Source organism: Rhinolophus sinicus, chromosome 3, assembly GCF_057876585.1.
Source record: "Rhinolophus sinicus isolate RSI-liver-muscle chromosome 3, RSI-T2T, whole genome shotgun sequence".
NCBI lineage: Eukaryota > Metazoa > Chordata > Mammalia > Chiroptera > Rhinolophidae > Rhinolophus > Rhinolophus sinicus.
The window spans coordinates 146038999-146063667 of NC_142503.1; the positions used below are offsets into that span (position 1 = coordinate 146038999).

Sequence of the window (24669 nt, forward strand, 5' to 3'; positions counted from 1 at the left end):
ACTTCATATAATGAGGTAGTTGAACTGGAGGTGATCACCAAATTCAACAAATTGTATTGCCTACTGTGCTAGGCAAGAATGCAGGGATGAACAGCACATTAAAAAGCTGGAAAAACCCACAGAACACAGACAACGTGAAGAATGTGTAAGTGTACTGAGTATAAGTGCGCTTAAGGACGCACAGAACTGTACTTCGTCTGGTTCATTATTGGGACAAACACTGTATTTGCCTCTTTGGCAACCATTCACAAATCCCTCCTTCCTTACTGGCAGAACCCATCTCTAAAATAGGCCGAAGATGCCAGATGATGCTTGCTTTTCTAGCCACCCTTGCAGCTGGGACAAGAACATGTGACTCAGTGCTAGTCAATGAGACTGGAAGAGAAATCTACTGGGCAATTTTCTTTATAAAAGTTGGCGACTAAGAAAGTGTCCTTCCTTCCTGCCCTGACCTTGTGCATGAGGACGAATGATAGTGTTACAAGGTCATCTTGGGACTGATGGCCTAAGAACAAAGGCCTCCACCCACGCTGGTTATCGCCAAAGAGAAAAATGGGAAGAGCCTAGATCTTTGATGTCAACATTGGCTGCTGAAGCAACCTTACAAGCACCTACCTGTGGTCTTACTGAAATAATACTAGTTATGGTTGGAACACTTGCTGCTTTAATAGTGGTCTGTGGATCAGTAGTAGTGCCAGCATCATCTGGGATGTTGGTTGGAAATGCAGAATCTCAGAGCTCACGTCAGACCTCCTGGATCAGAATCTGCATATTAGTAAGATCACTAGGTGAATGAGATGCACATTAAAGCTTGAGAACTGCCAGTGTAAACCACTTCTAATAGGGTATTCTGTTATATGTAGTTAAAAACATCCTTACTAATATAAATACACTGTGAATTGACCAAGTGCCATTTTTTAAATAAGAAAATACTTGACTGTAAAGACTTCTGATTCAGGGACCAGCCCGGTGGCTCAGGCGGTTAGAGCTCCATGCTCCTAACTCTGAAGGCTGCCGGTTCGATTCCCACATGGGCTAGTGTGCTCTCAACCACAAGGTTGCCGGTTCAATTCCTCAAATTCCGCAAGGAATGGTGGGTTCCGCCCCCTGCAACTAAGATTGAACATGGCACCTTGAGCTGAGCTCCGCTGAGCTCCCGGATGGCTCAGTTGGTTGGAGCGCATCCTCTCAACCACAAAGTTTGCTGGTTTGACTCCCGCAAGGGATGGTGGGCTGTGCCCCCTGCAACTAGCAACCAGCAACTGGACCTGGAGCTGAGCTGCGCCCTCCACAACTAAGACTGAAAGGACAACAACTTGAAGCTGAACGGCACCCTCCACAACTAGGATTGAAAGGACAACTTGACTTGGGGGGAAAAAAAAAAAAGTCCTGGAAGTACACACTGTTCCCCAATAAAGTCCTGTTTAAAAAAAAAAAAAAAGACTTCTGATTCAGATATAGAAAATTGCAAGAGACGTATTCTTCTCACCATAACAAGCAGTATAAACTACATAATCATAGTTTAAAACAAAAAATAAACCTGTCAGCTTGAGGACACAAATCTAAATGACTCCAGAAAGTGAAAAGCCCTCCGTAAAAGAGATGATCCACTCCTCTTCTCTTTCCTGACTGAAATGTAGGGAAATGGAGAAAACAACTATGGAGAGGAGTAAGGAGAAATCAGCCTAACTTGTATCATAACAAACGTTTAATGACTGTGGAAGGGCTGGCAGGATCGATTAGAATCCAGAGAAGCCCCAGACCAGTGCTGTCCACTAGAACTTTCTGCAGTGATGGAAATGTTCAGGATCTGTGCTGACCTAGTGTGGCTGAGGAACTGAATTTTTAATTTGAATTAATTTAAATTTACATGGTCACATGTGGCTACGACATTGGACAGTGCAGCCCTACAGACAGAGTCAGCCTGTACTAACCCCCCAGTTCTTTGCTACAGGTCTTCACGTAGTGTTAGGGATACTGCTCCAAGAACAGAGGCAATGAAGCAGAGCTGAGAAAATTCCCAAGGCATAGGTTTTCAGCTAGGGGAAACCAAGAGAGAGCCAGGGGAATAGAGAGGAATCCCATCCAGGCCATTCCCTACTTCACAGACTATAGAGCAGACAAGGCAAGAGTGGAGCTGAAAGATCTGCCCACGCCCAAAAAGCATGGGGTGGGACTGGAAAACAAAAAGAGAGCTCCCCAGTGACCTGGAAAGCTGGCAGCCTGGGCTACACATCGGGAGAAATTTCTCACACTTCACAGTTCAAAAAGTAGGCAGCTTAGGAGATCCCCAGAAGCTGAGCAGGGTTCTTGCTGAAGACAGAGTCCCAATCTTGTCCTCAGAATGTTTGGAGCCAGTGAGGAACTGAAGCAAACTGAAGTGGCAGCAAAGGCCAGATCAGGTCACCTGTAGAGCATGTTGATCCAGCACCGACTTATGGAGCATGCTCCGTTCTGGGAATAAATATCATTTCCTTCAGTCTCTGCTATACTTCTATAGAAAACGCCCAGCACAGAAAGGTCTTAAGACACAGGTGACCCATCGTCAAGGAAGTAAACAGTCAATAGAGGACCTAGAGATGACCCAGATCCTGGGGTTATCATTTGGGGACTTTGAAATAACTGACAGAAATGCCAAAGAATCTGGTGGACCAAGTGCATGGCACATGTGAAGAGATGAGGAATTTTGGCAGAGACATGGAAACTATTTTTTAAAAAAGAACCAAACGGAAATGCTAAAAATAAAAAAATGTAATATGAGAAATTAAGATCCTTTAGATGGGCTTAGCAGAAAATACCTGCCCAACCTTGGCCATAGTCCTGGGGGCAGTTTGTATTGTGGAAGGATTCCTTATGGTTACACTGATTGATACTTACCTTGAACAAGAAACACACAACACTCAGTGTACTAATTATAAGCCCACAAACATGTATTTTGATAGAGCAATGCATAGATTCCTCAGGCCACACATTCTCACATATTTCCCTGGTAGTCCTGATTGGAAAGAAAATTTGCACTTCCGTGAATCCATACATAGGCCTTTCCAGACCATTTAGATAGAATTTCCACCTGTGTTGGTAGAGAAACCAGAGGCATGCATTCTTGGTAACCCAGTTCCCACCATGTGTGACTATGTCTTGTTTGGTCAGCTCGTGCTGCAGTTATGTCATTACTTTCCATTCCCTTCATATTTTCAATCTTACATTGAACATTTGGTAATAAAATACTGACTTTCACATAATAAATACTCTAGGTGTCTAGAATAATTAGTTTCTTAATAGGTAACCTTGTGTAGTGTACATCAAGCTTAGAGGGACAGTGACCAAAAGTTTCAGACTACCACACAGGACATAAGGAATTTATCTACAGTTAGAACTTGAATTTCTGGAATAATTGCCTCTGCCAACCCCCAAAGGACTGTCACAGTTTGTTGCTTAAGAATAAGAAGGTGAATTCTGTTTCTTTTTTCAATCTCTTTAAAATTTTACAGATTTTTGTATTCCTTTATTTGTATTTTTTGATTCAGTAATTGTAGAGTAACTCATAATTACTCCAAAAAGAGCCTACTTACATTTCCATAAATGGGAAAATTTCTCAGTTGATTTATTTATTTTTTTATTCCAACTTGTATGGCCAAAGTATTTCCCTGGAAACTTACAAATACATATTGAAGATGAAACAAAATTATTGTAGATGTTAATCTGGAATTTTAGCTTCAATTGCATATACTTTTAATAATTTTTGTTAGAGGAAAATAGTAATGAGTTAATTATAGTAGTGTGGGGTGGCCAATTACCTCGATTAGTTAGAGTGTGGTGCTGAGAGCACCAGGGTTGCTGGTTTGATCCCCGCATGGGCCACTGTGAGCTGTGCCTCCTTTTAAAAAAAAAAAAAAGTTAATTATAGTAGTAAAATTAACAAACTGCTTTATTTTACAGGGAAAATATTTATCCCTAAACAGAAACCTATACAGACTTTTACAGAAGAAAAAGTATCTCTTGATCCAGAATTAGAAGAAGCTTTGACCAGTGCTTCTGACACAGAATTGTGTGACCTTGCAGGTATCTTCTAAAACATTAAGTTGTGAATGAGTGTGGAGGGGCGGGGAGTACCAGCACACACCTGTTTACATAATATAAATGCTTCCTTTGCCTACTAGCAAAGTGCTGTTGAATCAGTGACCACATATTTATTTGGCTTTGTTTTTTATATTATAAGTCTGATACAAGGAATTTCATTTCTTTAAGTTCTTTCAGTGGTGAAATTTTTATGTTAATGGCATTTATTGTATTATTTGAAATCTTTTCCCATGTTTCCCTTTTTTGAAAGTCATTATAAAAAGCTTTTATCTGCTGGTGCTCAGCTAGAAGCTGTCCCATCCTAGCCCTGCAAAAAAGTCTCCAGGGTCAACTGGTGTCCCCTTTTAGGAGAAAGAGCCCAAAAAATGGGTAACCGGAAAGCAGACGAAACAGTCAGCCCTGAGTTATACTTACCACTTTCCCAACTTTTTTGAAGTTATGGAACATTCCAAACTTCCTTGTTATTTTCATCGCAGGTTTCTTTTCTGGACCAGTATCTTCCCCACCTACCTCCACATGCACCCATTTTCCTAGCTAGAAAAATATGACACAGAGAAATCTTACTCTCAACTCCAAGAACTAACATTTGAAAGGAGCAGTGATGCTCCTTTGGGAGAACCCAGGAAAGGGACAGTCAGGGTGTAGTACCACAGCCAGAGCAGGCATCTTATTCCTGGGGGCTGAGGACTGATGGAGTTGTAAGTGATGCGTTCATCAGGGTGGAATGGGCCGGGGCACGCTGTAGCTTCTGCCTCATTGATGCAAAAGGGCATCAAAAACCAAAACCAAATTTATTTCTCCTGTCATTTTTGAGGAATGCTACTTTAATCTTAAATATGAAAATTCAACTATACTTTTAGTATTCTACTCTTAGCTAAAATACAAATGTAAATTAATATGAAAGTTATTAACAAATGTAAAAATAGTGAAGGTTAAGTTGAAAATCTGCCTTCTGTTACATGATGTTGCTAGAAACCTTGTGAGAAGGATGAACAGCAAAAATAGGTCATTTCAGTTTTCTCTTTAGCCACAAGATGGAGCTTAAGGATAGATTTACATTTAGGGTTAGGCTGGTTTCAGCTATGTGTCTGACTCAGAAATGTGGGGAAAATAATAAGGGCACTGGTGAGAGAGATTGTAGGTGATTTTCCATCACGCTGTCCCTCTGTTTTTGGTTGCAAAATCTGTAATTGAGTAGGAAAATATCCAGAGAATGTTAAAATCATTGATAGAAATTTTTGGTTGTAAAATTAATTCTTTATGTTTAAAACTGGTGGAAATAAAAAAATAACTCTCTTTTTCTACATTTATAGCTATTCTTGGGATGCACAATTTGATAACGAATACACAGATCTGTAATATAGTGGGAAGTAGCAATGGTGTCGACCAAGAACATTTTTCAAGTAAGTATTTGCAATGCTTTGTGAATTCCAGTCCTTTTTAAATATATTTTGTTTTCTCCATGAATCAACTTCAGTATATAGATACCAAATTTTATGTGTATGTACTGGAAACCTAAGATTCTATTTAGATGGTATTGACAGAAAACCATTGAAAATAGAATATTAAATATTTTATGCTTAATGTGTCAGCAAAAGTAATAGGAACCACTCTCACCTCACTAAATAATATTAATGCTGAACAGTATGAGAGCTAATCAAACTTGGCTTTTGTTGACATTCTTTTTTCAGTGTTACTGAGTTTCAAGAAATCCACAACAATGCTGACAAACTACATTATACAGTCAGATTTAGGAGAAACCACAGAACTATTCTGCCCCTAAATCTGTTAGTCTGATGCAAAGGATTAAATAGCCTAAAACAAAGGTTTTTAAAAAATTTATTTTAGGATGCTTTAAAATTACCAAAGTAATACATACTTTTGTAGCATAATTTAACAATACCTAAGTGTATAAGGTAAGAAGCAAAAGTGTATTCATAGCCTTCTACTCCCCACACCGCCAACTATTAACAATTTGGTGTGTATCCTTCTAGACTTTGTACTGTGTTTATGTGAACTTTTATACACACACACACACGCTATACGTAGTTTTTTGGTTTTTTGTTTTACAAAAATGGGATCATACTATAGATATTTTTCACAACTTAATTTTAAAAAAATACTATTGGCTAATTTTTTTTAATGCTCACTATGGGCCATGTTCTGTGCACAGTTCTTGAATGTGACTTGTTCTCATTTAATCCTTATAATAATTCTATGAAATAGGTATTATTATTATCTTTAATTTGCAGGTGAGGGAGCTGAGGTTCTAAAATGATTAAGTATCTAACTCGAATGTCACACAACGTCGGTGGTGAGGATTTTAACCCCTGCTGTATTGTTTATCACTTAGCTATATATCATGTTTCCTGTTCGTACATACAGAGCTACCTCACTCAAACATCTGTATAACACTCCGTTTTATGAATGTTCTATAATTTGGCATTCCCTCTATTTTTTAACTTTTTGTTGTAGAAATGTTCACGCATACATAGTAGAAGAGAAAATAATACATCCATTACCCAGCTTCAGCTATTTTTAACATTTTGACAGCCTTGTATTGTCTGCCTCCCTCCCCACCCCTTCCACTTTATTTTTCCTGGGATATTTTAAAGCAAATCCTGTTCATTCGTATTACTTTTCCCATAAATACTCCCATGTATGTCTATCCCAGATAAAGACTTTTCTTTTAGCATGCCATTATCCAACTTAAAAATTAACAATAATCCTTCATATTATCTAACACCCAGTCTACGTTCAGACTTGCCCTATTTTCTCAAAAACATTATCTCGCAGTTGGTTTGTTCAAATCAGGACCCAAATGAAGGTCACACATTACATTTGGTTGTCATTTGGTTTCAGTTTTTCTTAATTTCCTAATAGTTCTCCTTAACCTCTTTCCCCCTTTCTTCTTGCCATTTATTTCCTGAAGAAACTGGGCTATTAGTCATGTAGAATTTTCCATTCTGGATTTGGTTGAGTGCAACCATGTGCCTTCATTTTACATGTTTCCCTATCTCTTAAGTTTCTGTAAACTATTATTTTCTAGAGGCTTCATCAAATTGAGGTGCAGTTTTTTGGTTTTTGGTTTTTGGCAAGAATACATAGTGATTTCTACATAGTGATTGAATCACATCAAGTCTGGTCATTCCTCTTTGGGGAATGTGTTAACGTTGATCAGTAGGTTCAAATGTTGGCAGCCTGATCCATCCATTTAAAGTTCCCCATGAACTTTTCTTAATGGTTTCAGCATCCCATTGACTGGATCCATTATTTCATTAGGGAGCAAGTCTCCTTAAATACATACATTTTGTGGAGTAGGGAAAGAAATCATTTGGTTTTTATAAAATTTAAATTGAGGAAGAACTCATTCAATTTTCCATTCAGTGAGGAAGCTCTTCTCCAGCCCACTTGACCTACCATCTTGAAGAAAACTGTCCTGCTGAACATTTGTGAGAGGAAGCCCACTCGGTCCTTTATCAGAGCTCTGTTAGGAAGCTCTTCTTTGCATTGAACAAAATTCTGCCTCCTGGCATTCGACACTTGTTCTGACCCAGCCTTTCAGAACCACCTGAAATTCCTCTCTTCTCCTTCTACAGAATAAATCTGAAAACAATGGGAATACTTTCTTTTAATATATACTTTCAGGCTAAATACATCCCAATCTTTCAACTGTCCTCAGAAAAATAATTTTCAGACCTCCATCTAAGTTGATCTCCTCATTGCTCTGTGTGTGTTTGTGTGTGTGTATGTGTGTGATATTTGAAAAAGACAAGTTACTCTTAGAGGAAATTTATTGGATGAGTAAATAATATACCTTGTATTAAGATGAGGTTTGCTCCTAAAAGCTAGAGGAGGGCAGATGGGAAGAACTAAGCCAAGCAATGATCCTGTCAGTCTTTCCATGTCAGTTCTTAACTTTTTTGTGGTCATTTGCTTCTTTGAAAATCTGATGCTATAGGTGCTCTCTCCAGAAAATTTATCCATAGAAGTTAACCTGTTCTAGGTGTTCAAAAACCTCCGCACACATCTCAAAGCACCCTTGTATCTCATTAGAGGGTTCAAGACTTCACGGTCCTCTTTCAGCTTTGCATAGTTGTATCCTGGCCATGTGTGTTGGCATAGTATATATGGTGAAGGATTGGGGGTAGGAGTGAAGCAGGGCGGTAAGTTTTGACATTTCTGCCTCAGTAGCTCTTGTGTGTACCATTACCTCTCTGGTCCCCCATTCCCTATTCCTACTCTTCTTCCGAATGGAGGGTCCTCCCCCTTTCCCATTGCGTAGTACTCGCCATGGGAAGAAGAGGTAGTGTGTCCTTCCATCATCTTACTCTTCTCATGGAGGCTGTATTTCTTCAAGTCTGATTCGTACTGCCTTTACAGTAATTATTAGATCTCAGACAAAAAGATATGAGGTGTTAAATTTGATCATATTCAAACTTTATCTTAAACTTTGCTAAAAATAAATGGAATCATTGGTTTGTGCTGTGAAATATATTTTAGTGGTAAAGATATCTTGTAATGCACCAAAAAGCAGTGAAAATATTCATTTTTGAAGGTTGATACATTACAAAGAAATGTTGGATTATGTTTGGTATATGTTCAATAAAATTTTTTTCGAGTGCTTTAAATATGTGTCAACACATAAAGGATCATTTAGAAATTGTGGAGAAGAAACATTTAAATTAGTTCCACAGTGTGTGTGTGTGTGTGTGTGTGTGTGTGTGTGTTATGTGTTAGCAAGTTAATATATGCATCCACTGTAATAGTATCATAATATCAACCAGTGAGACTCATGCTCTTCTCATTTGTTACTACAGATGTGGTAAAAGGTGAAAAGATTCTTCCAGTATTTGATGAGCCACCAAATCCAACCAACGTTGAAGAGAGTTTAAAGAGAATTAAAGAAAATGATGTTCGTCTTGTTGAAGTTAATTTGAATAATATAAAAGTAGGTATACTAAACAAATGTTTTGAGTCAGGTAGATCTAGGATAAGAGCCTAGCAGTTTTGATATAGTATAATTCTTTCTACTTAAAGGTAGTTTTCACTCCTAACAGTATGCTAACACAGATGCCTTCATATTTTAGAAATTAAAATATTACAGTATTATTCGGACTTGGTTTTTAAAGAGTATCATACAGAAATGTAAACCCTACAGACTGTCAGTGTAAATCTCTCTGGCTTCCAAAGTACTGCCTACTTTTAAGAGCATTTGTCTTTAAGGTTTTGTTTCTTTAATCATGTTTCTTAAGGTATAACTTACATTTAGTAAAATTCTCCCTTTTTAGTGTACAGTTCCATGAGTTGTGACAAATGCATACAGTTGTACAGCCATCACCACAATCAGATGTAGAACATGTCACACCCCTTTGTCCTCATTCTGTGACCCCAACTCTAGCCCCTGTCAGTCACTAATCTGTTTTCTTTCCCTATCATTTTGCCTTCTCCAGAATGTCATATAAATAGAACCACATAGTATGTAGCCTTTTGAGTCTGGCACCTTTCAGTTAGCATAATGCATTTGCGATTCACCCGTGTTGTTGCTTATCAGTTGTTTCTTTTTATTATTGGATAGTGTTGGGCTATTGTATGGATATGCTGCGATTTGTTTATCCATTCACCAGTTGATAGACACATGGGTTGCTTCCAGGTTGGGTTGATAATGAGTAAAGCCACTGTACACACTCACATGCAGTCATAGGTTTTGTGTAAACATGTTTTCATTTTTCTTGAGTAAACACTTTGGAGTGGGCTTTCTGGGGTCTTACAAGGTTTTTTAAAATGCAGCTCTTCCTTGGAGTAAAGAAGGAAGAAATGAGTTACAAGGACATAGGGATAATTAATTACCGAAGAGTAAGCTCCAATTATCCCTTGGGTATTGGCCATTGTATAATAGCGTCATTACAAATTCCTCATTTTAAATCTTGATTTGTCTGAATTGGAGTTGGAGAGGGCATCTGGAAATTACAAGAACCTAGGGAATAAGACCACTGCACTCATTTAGTGGGTGTTTCTTCCTTTGTGTGGAGGGAAAAAAACCTTGGAAAAAGCTAATATCCCTAGTTGATCACTAATTTTATTAATTCTTTAAAAATTCAGTCCTCATATATCTGTCTCTAAATTAACAGTAATGATCTGAAAATAACCAGGCTTCAGGGAATGGAAGTCTTAGTACTAAAGGGAGAAATTAGTGCCTTCTAGAACTATATCTTTCCACATTTAAAGTAGTATAGGGCTAATCTCTCTTACTACCTGTAGTTTAAAGGACTGAGAATCGTATGTCATCTGCCTCAGGAATCATACTTATTAGAGGTGGGCTCCCACATCTTTCTCTTTGTAGAAAGCGGATCCACTTTGAATACTCAAGTGTGTTGACTTCTTTTAATATGAATAATTAAATGTAGAATTGCAAGAGTTTCTTTAACCTAAATGCTAGAGAAATGGTAATATGTACCCTGCTCTAGGTCAACAGTTTGTGCAAATGTACCATAATATAGAAGTCAAATAGATATGGAGGAGGCTGAGTTATTTGTTTTCACTTGTAGACTAACTGTTGTGTGTTTATGTAATTTCTGAATACATTTTAACGAGAAAAGTAAATATAGGTATATTTGAGTAATGAACTGAATGTCCTGAAAACTGAAATGTAATAATGTTCTATACTATTGTCTTTCAAGAATATCCCAATTCCAACCCTAAAAGATTTTGCGAAGGCTTTGGAAACCAACACACATGTGAAACATTTCAGTCTTGCAGCCACGAGGAGCAATGACCCTGTTGCAGTTGTAAGTAAGCTACCGTTGATAATACCGAAATTATGACTACGTGCCAGGATACGTTACAGAAGTGGCTGAATGGTGATTTTGTGAACAAAATTTACTCCCTTTTTTCAATTGATGTTTATCTCACTATTAGGCAGTACCTGATTTACTCTTTTATGTTAATTTTTCCTTTATTTCTTTCCTATAATTTATAAAAACATAAATGGAGTCATAGAGTGTATGCTGTTCTGCAACTTAATTTTTCACTTAACAGTAGTTCTTGGAAGTCGTTTCATATCAGTACATAAAGTTCCACAGCATTATTTTTAACATCTGCAGAAGATTCCATTTATGGATCTGTAGTGTTAGATTTTGTCCAATGCTTTTTCTGTGTCTCTTGAGATCATGTGGTTTTTGTCCTTTATTAATAAGGTGTATTGCATTGATTAATTTTTGTATTAGGTTGGTACAAAAGTAATTGTGGTTTTTGCAGTTGTTTTTAACCTTTTAAACCACAATTACTTTTGCACCAACCTACTATATTAAATCAATTTTGCATTCCTGGGGTATACACCACTTGATCATGGTGTGAACGTTTTTCTACACTTGACTTTGATTCTCCTCCTGCCTCACTGACTATCCCTTCTCTGGTTGCTATGCTGGTTCCTCCTCTTCTCCCCAACCTCTAAGCATTGGAAAGGCCTAGGGCTCCATCATGACCTCTTTGCTCTGTTTACACTCACTTTCTGAGTGAACTCATTCTATTTCATTGCTATATATTATCTATATATAGATGATTCCCAGTGTTATTATTTCCAGTCTGTACCTGTCTCCTGAACTCCATGCTCTTGTCCAGCTACTTAACAGCTTTTCTTGGATGTCTAACAGACATACCGTGTTTCCCCGAAAATAAGACCTAGCTGGACAGTCAGCTCTAATGCATGTTTTGGAGCAAAATTAATATAAGACCCAGTATTATGTTATGTCATGTCATGTCATGTTATATAAGACCGGGTCTTATATTAATTTTTGCTCCAAAAGATGCATTAGAGCCAATTGTCCAGCTAGGTCTTATTTTCAGGGAAACACAGTATCAAATTTAAGTCCCAAACCAAACTTCTAACTTCCATTCCATATCTCCTTCTCTCACTTTTTCTTTTCTCACTAAATGGCAACTTCATTGCTTCATTTGCTGAAGCCAAAAAGAAAGGGAGTTACCCTTGATTTACCTTTCTCACAACCTTAAATGTATGTCCAGCCCTGTCTTCAAAATATTTCTAGAATTCAACCACTTCTCACCATTTTCACAAGTACGGTACCACCCTGGTCTAAGCCAGTATCTTCTCTCATCTAGATTATTGCAGTAGCCTTTTAATTGCGCTGTCTGCTTCCATCTTACCCACCCCACAGCCAACTCTTTATACAACATCAAAAAAGATTCTTTTAAAACTTAAGACTAATTATCTCATTTCTATACTCAGGACCTTCCAGCAGCTCACTGTCTCACTAAGAGTGAAAATCAAAATCTTTCATTGGCCTTATAAGGCCTTATATGATCAGGCCTCTCCTTTACTTGCCCTTTATTTCATTCTATTATAGCCATACGGCCGTCCTACTCTTCCTCAAAAATGCCATGCTCATTTTGGCTTCGCAGTAAGCCAGCTGTAGCAAGACCCAAATAAGAAAAGATGTTCCAAAGGGACATTGATAAAGTTAGTCGTACACAGAAACTGACAGAAAGTATGGGAGACACAGGAGAAAGAAACATGACATCGGGTGTGAATGAACCTAAAAATGTGAAAAGCAGTGGAAATTGCTACCAACAGAAAATTACATGTGACAAAAAAATCTAAAGATTGTGACAGGGTACAAGTGCAAAGTAGATATATGTGAGACGTGTGAGGTAGGTGTCAAGCTAAAATAATCTAATGAGAAACATTTAGGCAGTTATGTTAATTAGCATATTTGTTTATGGCATGTGCAGTGTGTAATAGATGCTGTCAAATTTTAATCTCCAAATATTTTCTTTAATTTCTAGGCTTTTTCAGATATGCTGAGAGTAAACAAGAATTTGAAGAGTTTAAATATGGAGTCCAACTTTATTACAGGAGTTGGGATTCTGGCACTGATTGACGCTTTAAAAGAGAATGAAACCCTCACAGAGCTCAAGATTGACAATCAGGTCTGTGCTCTGCAGCAGCAGTTTGGAGGAAGCTGCAGCCCACATTGCTGCGTAGGGCCGGGCGGGTCAGGAGGTGGACGGGAGGAGGCCGGGGAGCTGTTCAGGAAGGTGGTGGTGTGAAAGGGGGTGAGAGCACCTGCGAGGCATCCCGAGTATTAACTTAGTAAATAATCACTCTTAGTGTATTCATAGAGTTGTGCAAGAATCACCACTACTAATTCTGGAACATTTTCATAATCCCAAAAAGGAACTCCATACCCACTAGCAGACACCTCTCCCACCAGCCCCTGGTTACCCCTAATCTATTTCCTGTCTATGCATTTGCCTATTTTAAACAGTTCATGTAAATAGAATTATATAATATGCGGTCTTTTGAGTCTGCTTTCTTTCACTTAGCAAAATGTTCATCCATGGAGTTTCATCCATGTTGTAGCATATATTCTTTTTTATGGCTGAATAATATTGTTACATTTGGGTTGTTTTCTACTTTTTGAATATTAGGAATAATGCTGCTGTGAACATTCTTATACAAGTTCTTATTGGAATGTGTTTTCCATTTTTCATGAGTATGGACATAGGAGTAAAATTGCTAGGTCATGTGATAACTCTGTTTCACTTTTTGAGGAATGGCCAAATTGTTTTCCACCATAACTGCAACATTTTAAATTTCTACTAGCATGTCTGAGGGTCCCAGTTTTTCTATGTTCTTGCCAATCCTTGTTACTCTCTGTCTTTTTTATTACAGATAGGGGTATGAAGTGGTATTTCATTGTGGTAATCCACAATTTTTTGATGTCTGTATGCTCTATACTGAACTTTAAAATTTTGTTTCTCTTACGTATGTTGTAAAAATTGGAGAAATTTAAAAAGACCAGCAGAATCAGCATATATCTCAATGTCTTAGTCTTGACTTACCTTGAAAAGTATTTTGATCTAGTTTATTAATACTGTTCTGTATTTCTGATTATTCCAGAGGCAGCAGTTGGGGACAGCTGTAGAATTACAAATGGCCAAGATGCTTGAAGAAAATACAAATATCCTTAAATTTGGATATCAGTTTACACAGCAGGGACCGCGAACCAGGGCAGCTAATGCTATAACAAAAAACAATGACTTAGGTAAGACATACGCAGTATCAAATGAAATTTCTGAATTGTACCTTTAAGATAATGTATTAGAGGAACACTTTTTACTTTTAAAATAAATTTTAACAGAGTGAGATTATTGGGCCTTTGTTTCTAAAAATCTGCACAGACCTTTTTATACTGATTGAATCAGAGTTCAGTTTAAGTGAGGTTGTAGTGATTATTGGGAATGGTTAGTGGGTAAAATCTACTTCCTGTGACAATCATTTCACAGCTTTAAGTGAACAAAGTTTTCTATAAACATTACACTAAATTCTTCCTATAACAAAGATTTTTATTCCCAGCTATAAGTCACCCCTGGGAACTATTGAAACAAAGACTTCAACATTACGGGAAAGTTTTTGTCCTTTTTATCAAAAAGGCCTACGAGAAATTCAATTTTATATAGTAAAATATAGACTAGAATAATTATAATTTTAACCCAAGTCCTACAGTCAGTGGTATGTAAATGTTTGCTGTACTTACCAGCCTCCCTAACACCGCTGTCACTGGGCAGTTGGGCTTCTCACTGCACACATCCACCTCAGTCGTCTCCCCTTCTTTCATGGTTCCTATTGAACTGCTGAGGCTTGTGGCTTCTACTTGAAGTCTATTTTCCAACCAAGGCTGAATTCAAAACAGTGATGCTTATAATTTTGTTTCTACATTTCCAAAAATCAACTCTTAAGTGTGGTGTGTATCATTGAAATACGTATTTTAAAAGATGCGTTTAGATAAGAATTAAAAAATAAAACTTCTTAAAGGGAGTAACATTTCAAAGTGATGCAGTTCATTTAAGCTTCAGCCACATTTGAATTTTCATTCTTTAAAGGTTTCTGGAGCAGAAAAAATACAGCTTCATAATCCAGATCACTGGGGGAAATAGTAGTTCAAACCTTTCCTGTCCTTTGATGAGTATAGTTTCCCATAGAAGATTTTAGCCTCTTGCTTTTTAAAAGAGAAAATTGGTGTGTTTTGGTGTGTTTTTGATTCTAGATGTCATTTGCAGAGTCATGTTAATTCTTCTAATAGTGGTTCACTAGTTGGCTTCTGTATTTTCCTTCAGGTATTTAATTTTGCTTCTTAGAGTCATGTTTCTCAAGTCTGACTAAACTTCACAAATAATTGGAGAACTTCAAGACATAGATTATTGGCTCTAAAAAAGTTTGTACTTAGTAAGTTAGTTATACTTCATTGTAATTATCCATTTTCAAAGCTTTTTTTTAAAGCTTTTTGAGGACAGGGACCATGTCTGTCTGTTGAATCCACAACTCTTAAAAACACGCCTGACAGTAGTAGGTACTTAATAAAGTGAATAAAGAAAATGATAGAAATTGAACCCTGCTCAGAGTTACAATTTTCTGGTAACTAAACAGCCATAAACTTAAGCATAAAGCACTCTCCATTTTTCCTCTCCTCTGAAACTACCTGATCTATCCCAGAATGCCACCAACAAATTTGTAGCCCCAACCGTTTCTGTCACCTGTGTCCCAGCAGGCAGGTGGTCTCAGCAGCTGTCATGCAGGAGAGCAGCCCGGTGAGAGCCACATCAGTGACAGAGACGCCAGCCGGTGTAAGGCTTCAGCACTGGTGCGCTTCTGAGGGGCCTGTGGTGGCAGGCGCTTTGCCGACACTTCTGTAAGAAAAGAAGTAAGGCAGGTTTGGGGCCAATGGGTGATGAGGGGACAGATAAAAACTATTTCCTAGGCTGCTCTGTGTTGGCATTGAGCAGTTGAGTAGCTGTCCATGGCCGTGTGTGGCAGAGGCAAGGAGGCCGTGCTGAAGAAGTTGTGCTGACACAAAGCAGGACTGAGAGAAGCAAAAGCTTTGTGCTGGTAGCTCTGTCGACCACCCCCACCCAATGCTGTTTCATTCTGATCCAAACAAGATTTTCAGACATGAAATCTGGTTCTCAGGTATGAAATGAGAATTGCATGGGATGAAAGCTCAGGTTTGGAAGCAAGAAAGTTATTTACATGCTGAGGACAGCCTGCAAATGTTAGAACTGACTCATGGCAGGAGGCTGCCTCCAGAATAAACTTCTTAGTGCTTGCCACTTGAAGCTAACAATAAAAAAGAGATGGCAGCTGATTAAGAGGGAATGCTAGGAGATGCACTAAGATTACATGGTAAAGAACTTAGATTTCTTTGGATTTTATGTGGAAAGCATTTGGAAGCCATTGTAGGCCACTGGATGCATGATAAAAATGCTAGTTCAAGAAAAATATTCTTATTACTCTTCTAGAGATAGGGAGGATATGAGGTTAATTAGAACATTCACAATTGACTGATCATGAAGTATCGAGAACTTACATTAGTGCAGTGAATTTTGGAAAGAAATTGCCAAGTAATTGGTAACGGGGCCAAATTTCCAAGCCTCTCATCTACAGGCTGAATGAGGAATTGCCAGAAGGTAACAAGTGGCACCAAGTGAGGAAGAGGAGTTGAAAATGGCTCTGCCCCATCTTCTGCTATGTTGTGCTCCCAGAATCCTCAGCTTGATGGTTTTTCAGCTGTGCACTTTGATCTCTGCCTACAGATCAAGGGGGCAAGCTTGAAGAACATGTTTTCTTCCATGCAGTCTAATATGTAGTTACTAGTATGTAGTACTATGTCGTCTAACATTTACCTTGATAAAGATGTACTGAAAAACAGTACTTGAAACTTCTATAGAATCTCTTGGTCATATAATTTTTCTTCACTTTGCAAATGGGGCTGTATCAGATCTTTAGTGGTTTGATTTTGATAACATCTTTCCCTTTCTCATTGTGTTCTTTGTCTCAAGTATTCGTTGAAATAATTCTACCTACTCACCATCTCTCCAGCTAAGAAGTGTCATAGCTGTAGCAGCAAAGAGGTTACGTGGTGTAGGTGCAATATTTGATATTCCTATCTTCACACCAGCTCACTACATAATTTTCTACAGTGTTTGTCTTTGCTCTACTCTGTTCTATAGATCTTGTTTATAACATTTTTTTTATAACATGCATTTTAACATCTGAAATGGACTACTGATAACATCCAAACCCTGCTGCAACTCAAAGTTTTCTTGGAAATTTTCTACCTTAAAGAATTGTCTGGTTTGTCTCTCAGATACTTCTATATTTTTCAGAGATCTATACACATGAATTAGGTTTGTTTTTGAGGACTGAAGTCGCTGTTTGATTTTTTTCCCCTTAATTTTTCAGTAAAAAAACTTGTTCTTTATTAACAGGGACTAAAATTAGCGTCAGGGACGTACTTAGATAAGTATAAAAATGTGTGTGGGAAACTGATACTTAGTCCTCCTGGTTTTTATTACCCAGCCAGTCCCCAGCCAACGGCCGGACAATCTCTTAGGCACATCATCGAGTGTCTGGTCTCAGCCATCAAAGGCTAGTTCCAAGAGCCAGCAGTCAGAATAGCATGAGAACAGAGCACCTGTAGCCTGGCCGGTGGGCTAGGTGCATCTGTTGGCTTTTCGTTTCTCTGTGAAACGGTCAATTCAAGCTGAACAAAGGCAGTTGCCTTCCTACTTGTTTCAGAAGAAAGTATAAAATTAATAGACCAAAAATCTAACTTAAACAGAGGAACTTAACTGTAAGAGTATCAAAACCAGTAATGCGTAAATGCAAATCCTGTAACTGTAAAAGCTAAATTGGCTTTCCACACCCCAAAAAAGATGGCCTGCCAGGGCCGCAGGACTATCCCATAACCCCACTGTGATAGGTGATGAAGCTGAGTGCTCTCTGGGGTGTTTACTACGTTCTCATCGTGCCTTTAACTGCCCAGCCGTGAGGTACAGGTACCATTATTCTCCTGTTACAGAGAATGAGTTGAGGCTCCGAGAGGTTCACTTACTTGCCAAAGGGCACACGACAAAGAAGTGACAGCACCATGATTCACACTCTGTTGCCAGCTCAGAACCCGTGCTTTTTGTCCTCTTCTCCGTTGGGCTTGGCCGCCATGCTGCGGAGCCCTGACCTGGGGCTCTGAGCGGAGCGCCCTGGTGGCTGATGGGTGAGAGCAAAAGTAGCATAATCCTCAAGTGGAAGGCTGTGCCCTGCTATGGAGCACGGTTCGCGGTCCCCAGTCCACGAGGAGGCTGGAGTGCATGTGCCTCAGCTCTGCATTGGCCTCCACTCCAGCGGGTGAACTGGCTGGCTCACCTCCGGCAGCCACGCTTTGTGGTAGCCAGCTGTGACCTCACCACAGTACCAGGGTCTAAGAGTTTCATTACTTTGCATTTGTTGTTTTGTCAGAGTTCTGAGCTGGTTCATTTTATAGACGACAAGGAAAATTTGGAGAGCAGTGGCAAGTCACCTATAAAAATGACAAAACTGGTTTTGGTATGTTCTTTCACAGACTAAGGATATAAATCGTAGTGCCTAATCAGAAGAGCATGCAAATAGATTCTGTTAGTACTTTCTAATCCCAGCTGCCTGAGTGCCATTTCAAAATTTAACACAAGAATTTATTGATCGTTTTTAATGGAGGTATAAACTCTTTTAATGGAAAAATGAGACAGGCACAAGGACGTGCAGGAGGTTGCTAAACACTGTGTTAGGTTTCTAGCAGGGCCGTGTACGCACAGGGGAGCTTAGGACACGTCGTGCGCATTTTGAAGCCCCTTATTTCTGAACAGGTAAATGACAAGGATGAAGTGAGTGACATTTTTTATGTTAATGGCCATGTGAACTGGAAACAGACATTTCATTTTTGTAATGTCTGTAACTGAATTATACAGAAATTTGTTTGTAACAAGCAAGTTAACCTTGTACAAACAGATTTTTCCAACATAACTTTCTTTTATTTTTCTCACAGTTCGCAAGAGACGAGTTGAAGGAGACCACCAGTAAGTCCGCCAAGGTGCAACCTTCGGAAGACTTCGAAAGGTCACCAAGGGCTTGTGTTGGTGATATCAGTTGTAAAACTTTCCTGGGTAGAAGGGAAAAGACTGGAAATCTTTCTTTTTCTAAACTACATGTATCTTTTTTCTAGTTTATTACAAGTTTCAAATTGTAAAATCAATAGTAGGGGATATTTTATATTTTAAAGTGTTTTTTCTACTTTCTGCTAAAATCAATTTTAATTTAGCTTAATTGAGTGGTTTATGTTGGGTCTTGGGTTAAGAAATACAATTATAAGAAAATATAGGAAGTCATGGAGAATAACACGAACATTTTAAGGACCAATCTTTCTTAAATCCTAAAGGGCCATAGCTGATACCAGAACTGCTGTTGCACCTCTTAGGTACAAAGCACTTCAAAGCTTTCCTTATTCTAGGACATGGAGACTTTTCCATGTTTTAGAAGACATGAGCTTGGGACGAGTGTACTTTGTGCTTCTATCAAGAAAGCCCAATGCCAGAATTTTAAAACAGATTGACTCAAAATCTCGTCATCTGTTTTAGAAGTAAAAGCAGATCTCTAAAAGCAGAGAGAAAATGGTCTTCTGTGCATTTCAGGTTACTGCACTTGTCTGATGTGTTTTAAAAGGATAGTGACATCTAAATTCCTTACAGTTTTTTCATTTTCATTATGTGGGCATTATTAAATTTTTGTGAAAGCCCATAGTAAAAAGCATCTGAATAGGAAAGCTATTTTCTTTCCTGTAAAAGGCATACAGCCAACTCTTGGTTATTTAGGGTAAAGCAGAAAAAGAAAGTTGTTAAACACATCAATCAAAGATAACAAACATGATGGAGGTTAAGTCTGAAGAGCACACAAAACGGTCATTTAACTGATGGTTACTGTAAATTAGAAACTGGCATGCATACAAATCAAGTGTTGCACAGTTTAGTGAGAAGTTTCTTTATGCAATGCAGAATTCTATAAATGGTATTTAATCACCACTCTGCAAATTTTCAGACCAGTAAGGAAGACAGATCTTCATAAACCTAATGTTTACTCTGTTTTCTTTCATCTTGTACTTTTTTGTCCATATTGTGTAAAAGCAGTTTCTCATAACAAAAGTTGTCTTCCTATTACTCGAAGTATGAAAGTGAACAATTGAAGTCTACTGTGCTGGGAAGACTGACTCCAGAACCACCAGTGCGATGGAGGATTTGGACCTGTATCCAGGCAGCCCCTGGAGCAGGAGGTGGTAGAGGCATCACTGCTACCGAAGGCAGGGAGGGGCAAAGGAATCTGAGTAATCCTGGCCTCAAAAATGCAGGCCTGGCTGTATCATTCGCAGGGAGATTTTTCTAAAGGGAAGACCTCGTTTCAGAGTAGCGGAGAGGTCTGTTGTTATTTTTTGACATTGAATTACAAAATGTCTGCTCCTTTGGCTTGGGGTGGACAGTTTACCCAATGAGCTAGGCAGCTTCTTGTGTACTATGGTAATAAGCCTTCTTAACAAGATGTATTTGTTTCTTTGAATCAGTGTCCAGTGTTTTAAAGGGGCCAAAGATTGACTTTGCACTATTCCCTTTCAGTTATAGGCTGCTGCTTTTTTCTCTTTTTTTAACAAGTTTCTCTCTTCTCTTTCTTTCTCTTTCTTTCTCTCTTTTTCTCTCTCTCTCCTTTTCATATACAACTTTGGAAATGTACTTGATTTAAGAGACTGCACTGTTCCAGCAGGGTGGGGGCCAGCATGGAGCAGTAGATCAGGCCACCATTCCACTTTCAGCACGGCTGCCTTGCTTGCCCTGTCCTATGAGTCAGTACATTGCTAAGTATGTTACCCCTTCCTTCCATAAGTTGTTTTTTTTGTTTTGTATTGTTTTTAAACATAGGTAGGTAGAATTATATATCATACTTAGGGTAATATCTTTTTCACTTATTATTTATCAAAGTATGGAGAAGTTGAGTGTTTTGCTTGTACCATTCCATTTCTGACTTACAACAGTTCATTATATTATTGAAGAAACGATTTCTTCATTAATAATTTTAAAGATGAACATTCAAACTATTGAATGCAAAAAAATCTTTCAAGAATTGTAATTACAAGGTAGAAAACTGATGTTTACTTTGATCTTTAAAAATCTGGCACCTCTTAAAAAAAAAAATCTGGCACCTCTTAACCTTTTAGTAACTTTCAGAATTTCTACATTGCTCTAAAATTTTGTAATAGATTAGGGTTGAGTTTTAAAATCAAGTAGTTTTGATTTTTAAACCAAAGATATTCTAAGACCTTAAATTTTGCATTCTAACCAATTTAAACTTAATCTGGTTATTTAATCAAAGAATATTTACATTTTTAAATTGCTGTTTTTTACAAGTTTGTAACTTCACATTTTATAAAATTTTATATTCGTATTTGAAGTTCTAATTTTTCCAGTATGTCTACATGAAATTTATGTATTTTAAAAGTCAATTACTAATATTTATATTATTAAAATGGATTTTGGTGCTATATACTTGTAGCGAAAGCCTAGTAGAAGTCTAAAGTATAGGTGAAATACATTTTCTAAGGGTGCCTGTCATTTAAAAGACCAAATAAACATTTTGTGCTTAAGAAAAAATAGACTGTTAGAGATTTCAAGAATTATCTTGATCGTTAAATTGCAAATTCTTATTTGAATGAAATAACCTGCACATTTGCTTTATGCAATAGGTGCACTCTGGAAAAGTTACATGTAAATAGAACTTTGTAAATTGTTTTTCCATTGACAGTATCTGATGTATTTTCATTTTTAAAAAGGGATTCCATGGTATAAAAAAAATTAGAAAAAATGTTTTGATAAAATGTTAGTCATTTTCTATTGTACATTATTTTTAACCCTTGCAGCCATTAAAATAAGATGAAAAGATTCATGGGATTTCATAAAATCTTATAATTTTGGCTCTGTGTTCCCAGGGCTGCCTTACTTTCCCTTATAAAATCAGGAACCACCGTTACCTCCAAGCAGATCTGAGGAGCATGCTTTTTCTGGAGTCCGTAGCACCTTCCATTCTCTGCAAGTTTAGTACTGTCCAACTTTGCTCCTTCTTACAATGCCACTTTATTAAAAGAATTTTTTATAGTTTCATTGAGTTATAATTGACATATAACATTGTGTTAGTTTAAAGTATACAACATAATGATTTAGTATAGGAATATATTACAAAATGATCACACAGTAAGTTTAGTTAACATCCATCACCTCACATAGGTAAAAAAGTGGGTTTTTTTTCCTGTGATAAGACTTTTTAAGATCTACTGCCTTAGCAACTTTCAAATATATAATACAGTATTGTTAACTAGTCACCATGCTGTACATTACATCCCCAGGATTTATTCCTTTTTTAACTGGAAGTTTGTATCTTTTGACCACCTTCGCCTATTTACCTCATCCTCACCCCCTGCCTCTGACAACTACCAGTCTGCTCTGTTTCTATGAGTTCAGATTTTTAGATTCTCATATAAATAAGATAAATATTTGTCTTTCTCTTACTTGACTTGGCATAATGCCCTCAAGGCCACTTCACTTTTGAATAGTATTAACTGAAGACATGGCATCCACGAGAACCGAAACACATGGACGTGCCAGAGCAACTCCTGTGCTGCCCTCAGACGGGGCCCTTTTCCAGATTTGTCTGCTTAAGAATGATTTTTTTTTTAATTGGCATACATATGCTTGCACACACACATTGCATAAAAACCTTTATAATTTCAAATAAATGCCCACGTTATATTTTGCAGTCTTTTGAATAAATTATATTTGGTTTTAGTTATATTTAAAAGCTTGAAAATTACCCTTATAATCATGATTCTTTGTCACATAAAATAAGTATTTAAATACATTTGTTAATAATAAAATATCCAAAGTGGTGTAGATGCTTCTTTATTTTTTCAATTTTTATAAATATAAAAGCAGAAAGTTTTATAATACTGATGTTTAAATATTACAAAATATCATTAACCTGGTTCATCATAGCATAGTGAAGTTTCTTTTGAAGAATATGTACGATAGGCATTTAGAACTTACCACTTCACACTGGGATAACTAATTTTAATAAAGTTTATCAAATATCCTGTAGATTTGGACTTTTTGAAAATCCTTTTAATTCAGATGTTCTAAAGTTCATTCCTTACATACACCTTTTCAAGAACAAGCTTATTAGGGGCCGGCCCGGTGGCTCAGGCGGTTGGAGCTCCATGCTCTAAACACGGAAGGCTGCTGGTTCGATTCCCACATGGGCCATTGGGCTCTCAACCACAAGGTTGCCGGTTGGATTCCCACAAGTTGGTGGGCTCTGTCCCCTGCAACTAAGATTAAACACAGCACCTTGAGCTGAGCTGCCGCTGAGCTCCCGGATGGCTCAGTTGGTTGGAGCGCATCCTCTCAACCACAAGGTTGCTGGTTCGACTCCCGCAGGGGATGGTAGGCTGTGCCCCCTGCAACTAGCAACGACAACTGGACCTGGAGCTGAGCTGCGCCCTCCGCAACTACGATTGAAAGGACGACTTGGAAAAAGTCCTGGAAGTACACACTGTTCCCCAATACAGTCCTGTTCTCCTTCCCCAATTTAAAAGAAAAAAAAAATAAAAAAGAACAAGCTTATCAGTTTCCCTGAATTATTCTATCCCACCCTCTTGAGTTAAATGATATACAATTGCCAGTACCTGAACATTTTTACCCATAAAAACAGGAATTTCATATCTATTGGTTTAATCTGATGCCATCGGTAGCAGGCCAGGTCTATCCTGAAACTGAATTATGTTCACAAGTGTGAAGAAACAGGGTCCTAGGATACAGTGCGTTCTGGACCTGGTTAGGAGCCAATCTTGCTTTAAAAAAAAAAGTAGAGATTATTTTTACAGCAAAGCAAAGACATCAGTCACCTTATCCACCAACCAAAGAGAAAATCAGTGAAACGTGTAATGGGTTTGAAGAAACTTTTAGGGATAAGTGTCAATTAAGTTTAAAATGTTCACAGATCTGAAACTTAGGGGAATAAATTCCCCTTGAGTCTTGAACGTTGGCTGCCTTCTGAGGATGGCTGTCGGGTTACATTTACTTCGAGGAAGGAAGCCTGGGTGCCCTTTGGGAAGTTGGAAGCTCAGGCACTTGAGTTGTCAGGTAACCAGCTCCTGTGAGTCCAAGTGGATGTGGTGCCAGGACCTGAGGCCGTGGGGTGACCGTGCCCTCACGCTCAGCCCAGTAGCACCCCGCTCATTTAGGTGCCAAAAAACGTGGGTGGCCGACCACACATGGGTCCAAAATCACCAAACATCTTTTGTCCTTCAGATGTTAAGTTTTCCTGCGTGTCTGCAAAGGTTGAGGCCCTAGAAATCCCAGCCTGATTCCCGCGCCCCAGGCCTGTCTGCAGACGGAGCAGAGCCTCGAGTCCAGCCCCTGTAAAGAATAGGTGAGCTGAGTGACATCAACGTGATGGCAGAGTGAGAAAACTCGTTTCTCCCCTTAAATTTATACATTGGACAATTATTACTCAACAAAGGCTCATTTGCTCAACACTCAAACACGCCTGAAAAATCCATGCATTGGAACATCTGGGCATATTGGAACGAGTAGGGGAGATAAGATGGGGTGGTGGGGGAAGGAAAAGCATGGTGGTGACAGATGCAGTTCAGTGCCCACCGTGGCTCCAGC

General features: G+C 38.2%; 1 protein-coding gene across 1 annotated transcript in view; it reads left to right on the forward strand.

The window, feature by feature from the left end:
- Window positions 1-22890, forward strand: part of TMOD3 (tropomodulin 3) — a 63719-nt gene extending 40829 nt beyond the window's left edge. Inside the window, exons 4-10 of the mRNA XM_019730629.3 lie at window positions 3940-4062; window positions 5394-5483; window positions 8901-9031; window positions 10761-10868; window positions 12883-13026; window positions 14000-14144; window positions 18954-22890. Coding sequence (XP_019586188.1) covers window positions 3940-4062; window positions 5394-5483; window positions 8901-9031; window positions 10761-10868; window positions 12883-13026; window positions 14000-14144; window positions 18954-18988 — 776 coding nt within the window. The 3' untranslated portion in view covers window positions 18989-22890. The remainder of the gene's footprint in view (window positions 1-3939; window positions 4063-5393; window positions 5484-8900; window positions 9032-10760; window positions 10869-12882; window positions 13027-13999; window positions 14145-18953) is intronic.
- The last annotated feature ends 1779 nt before the right edge of the window (window positions 22891-24669 follow it).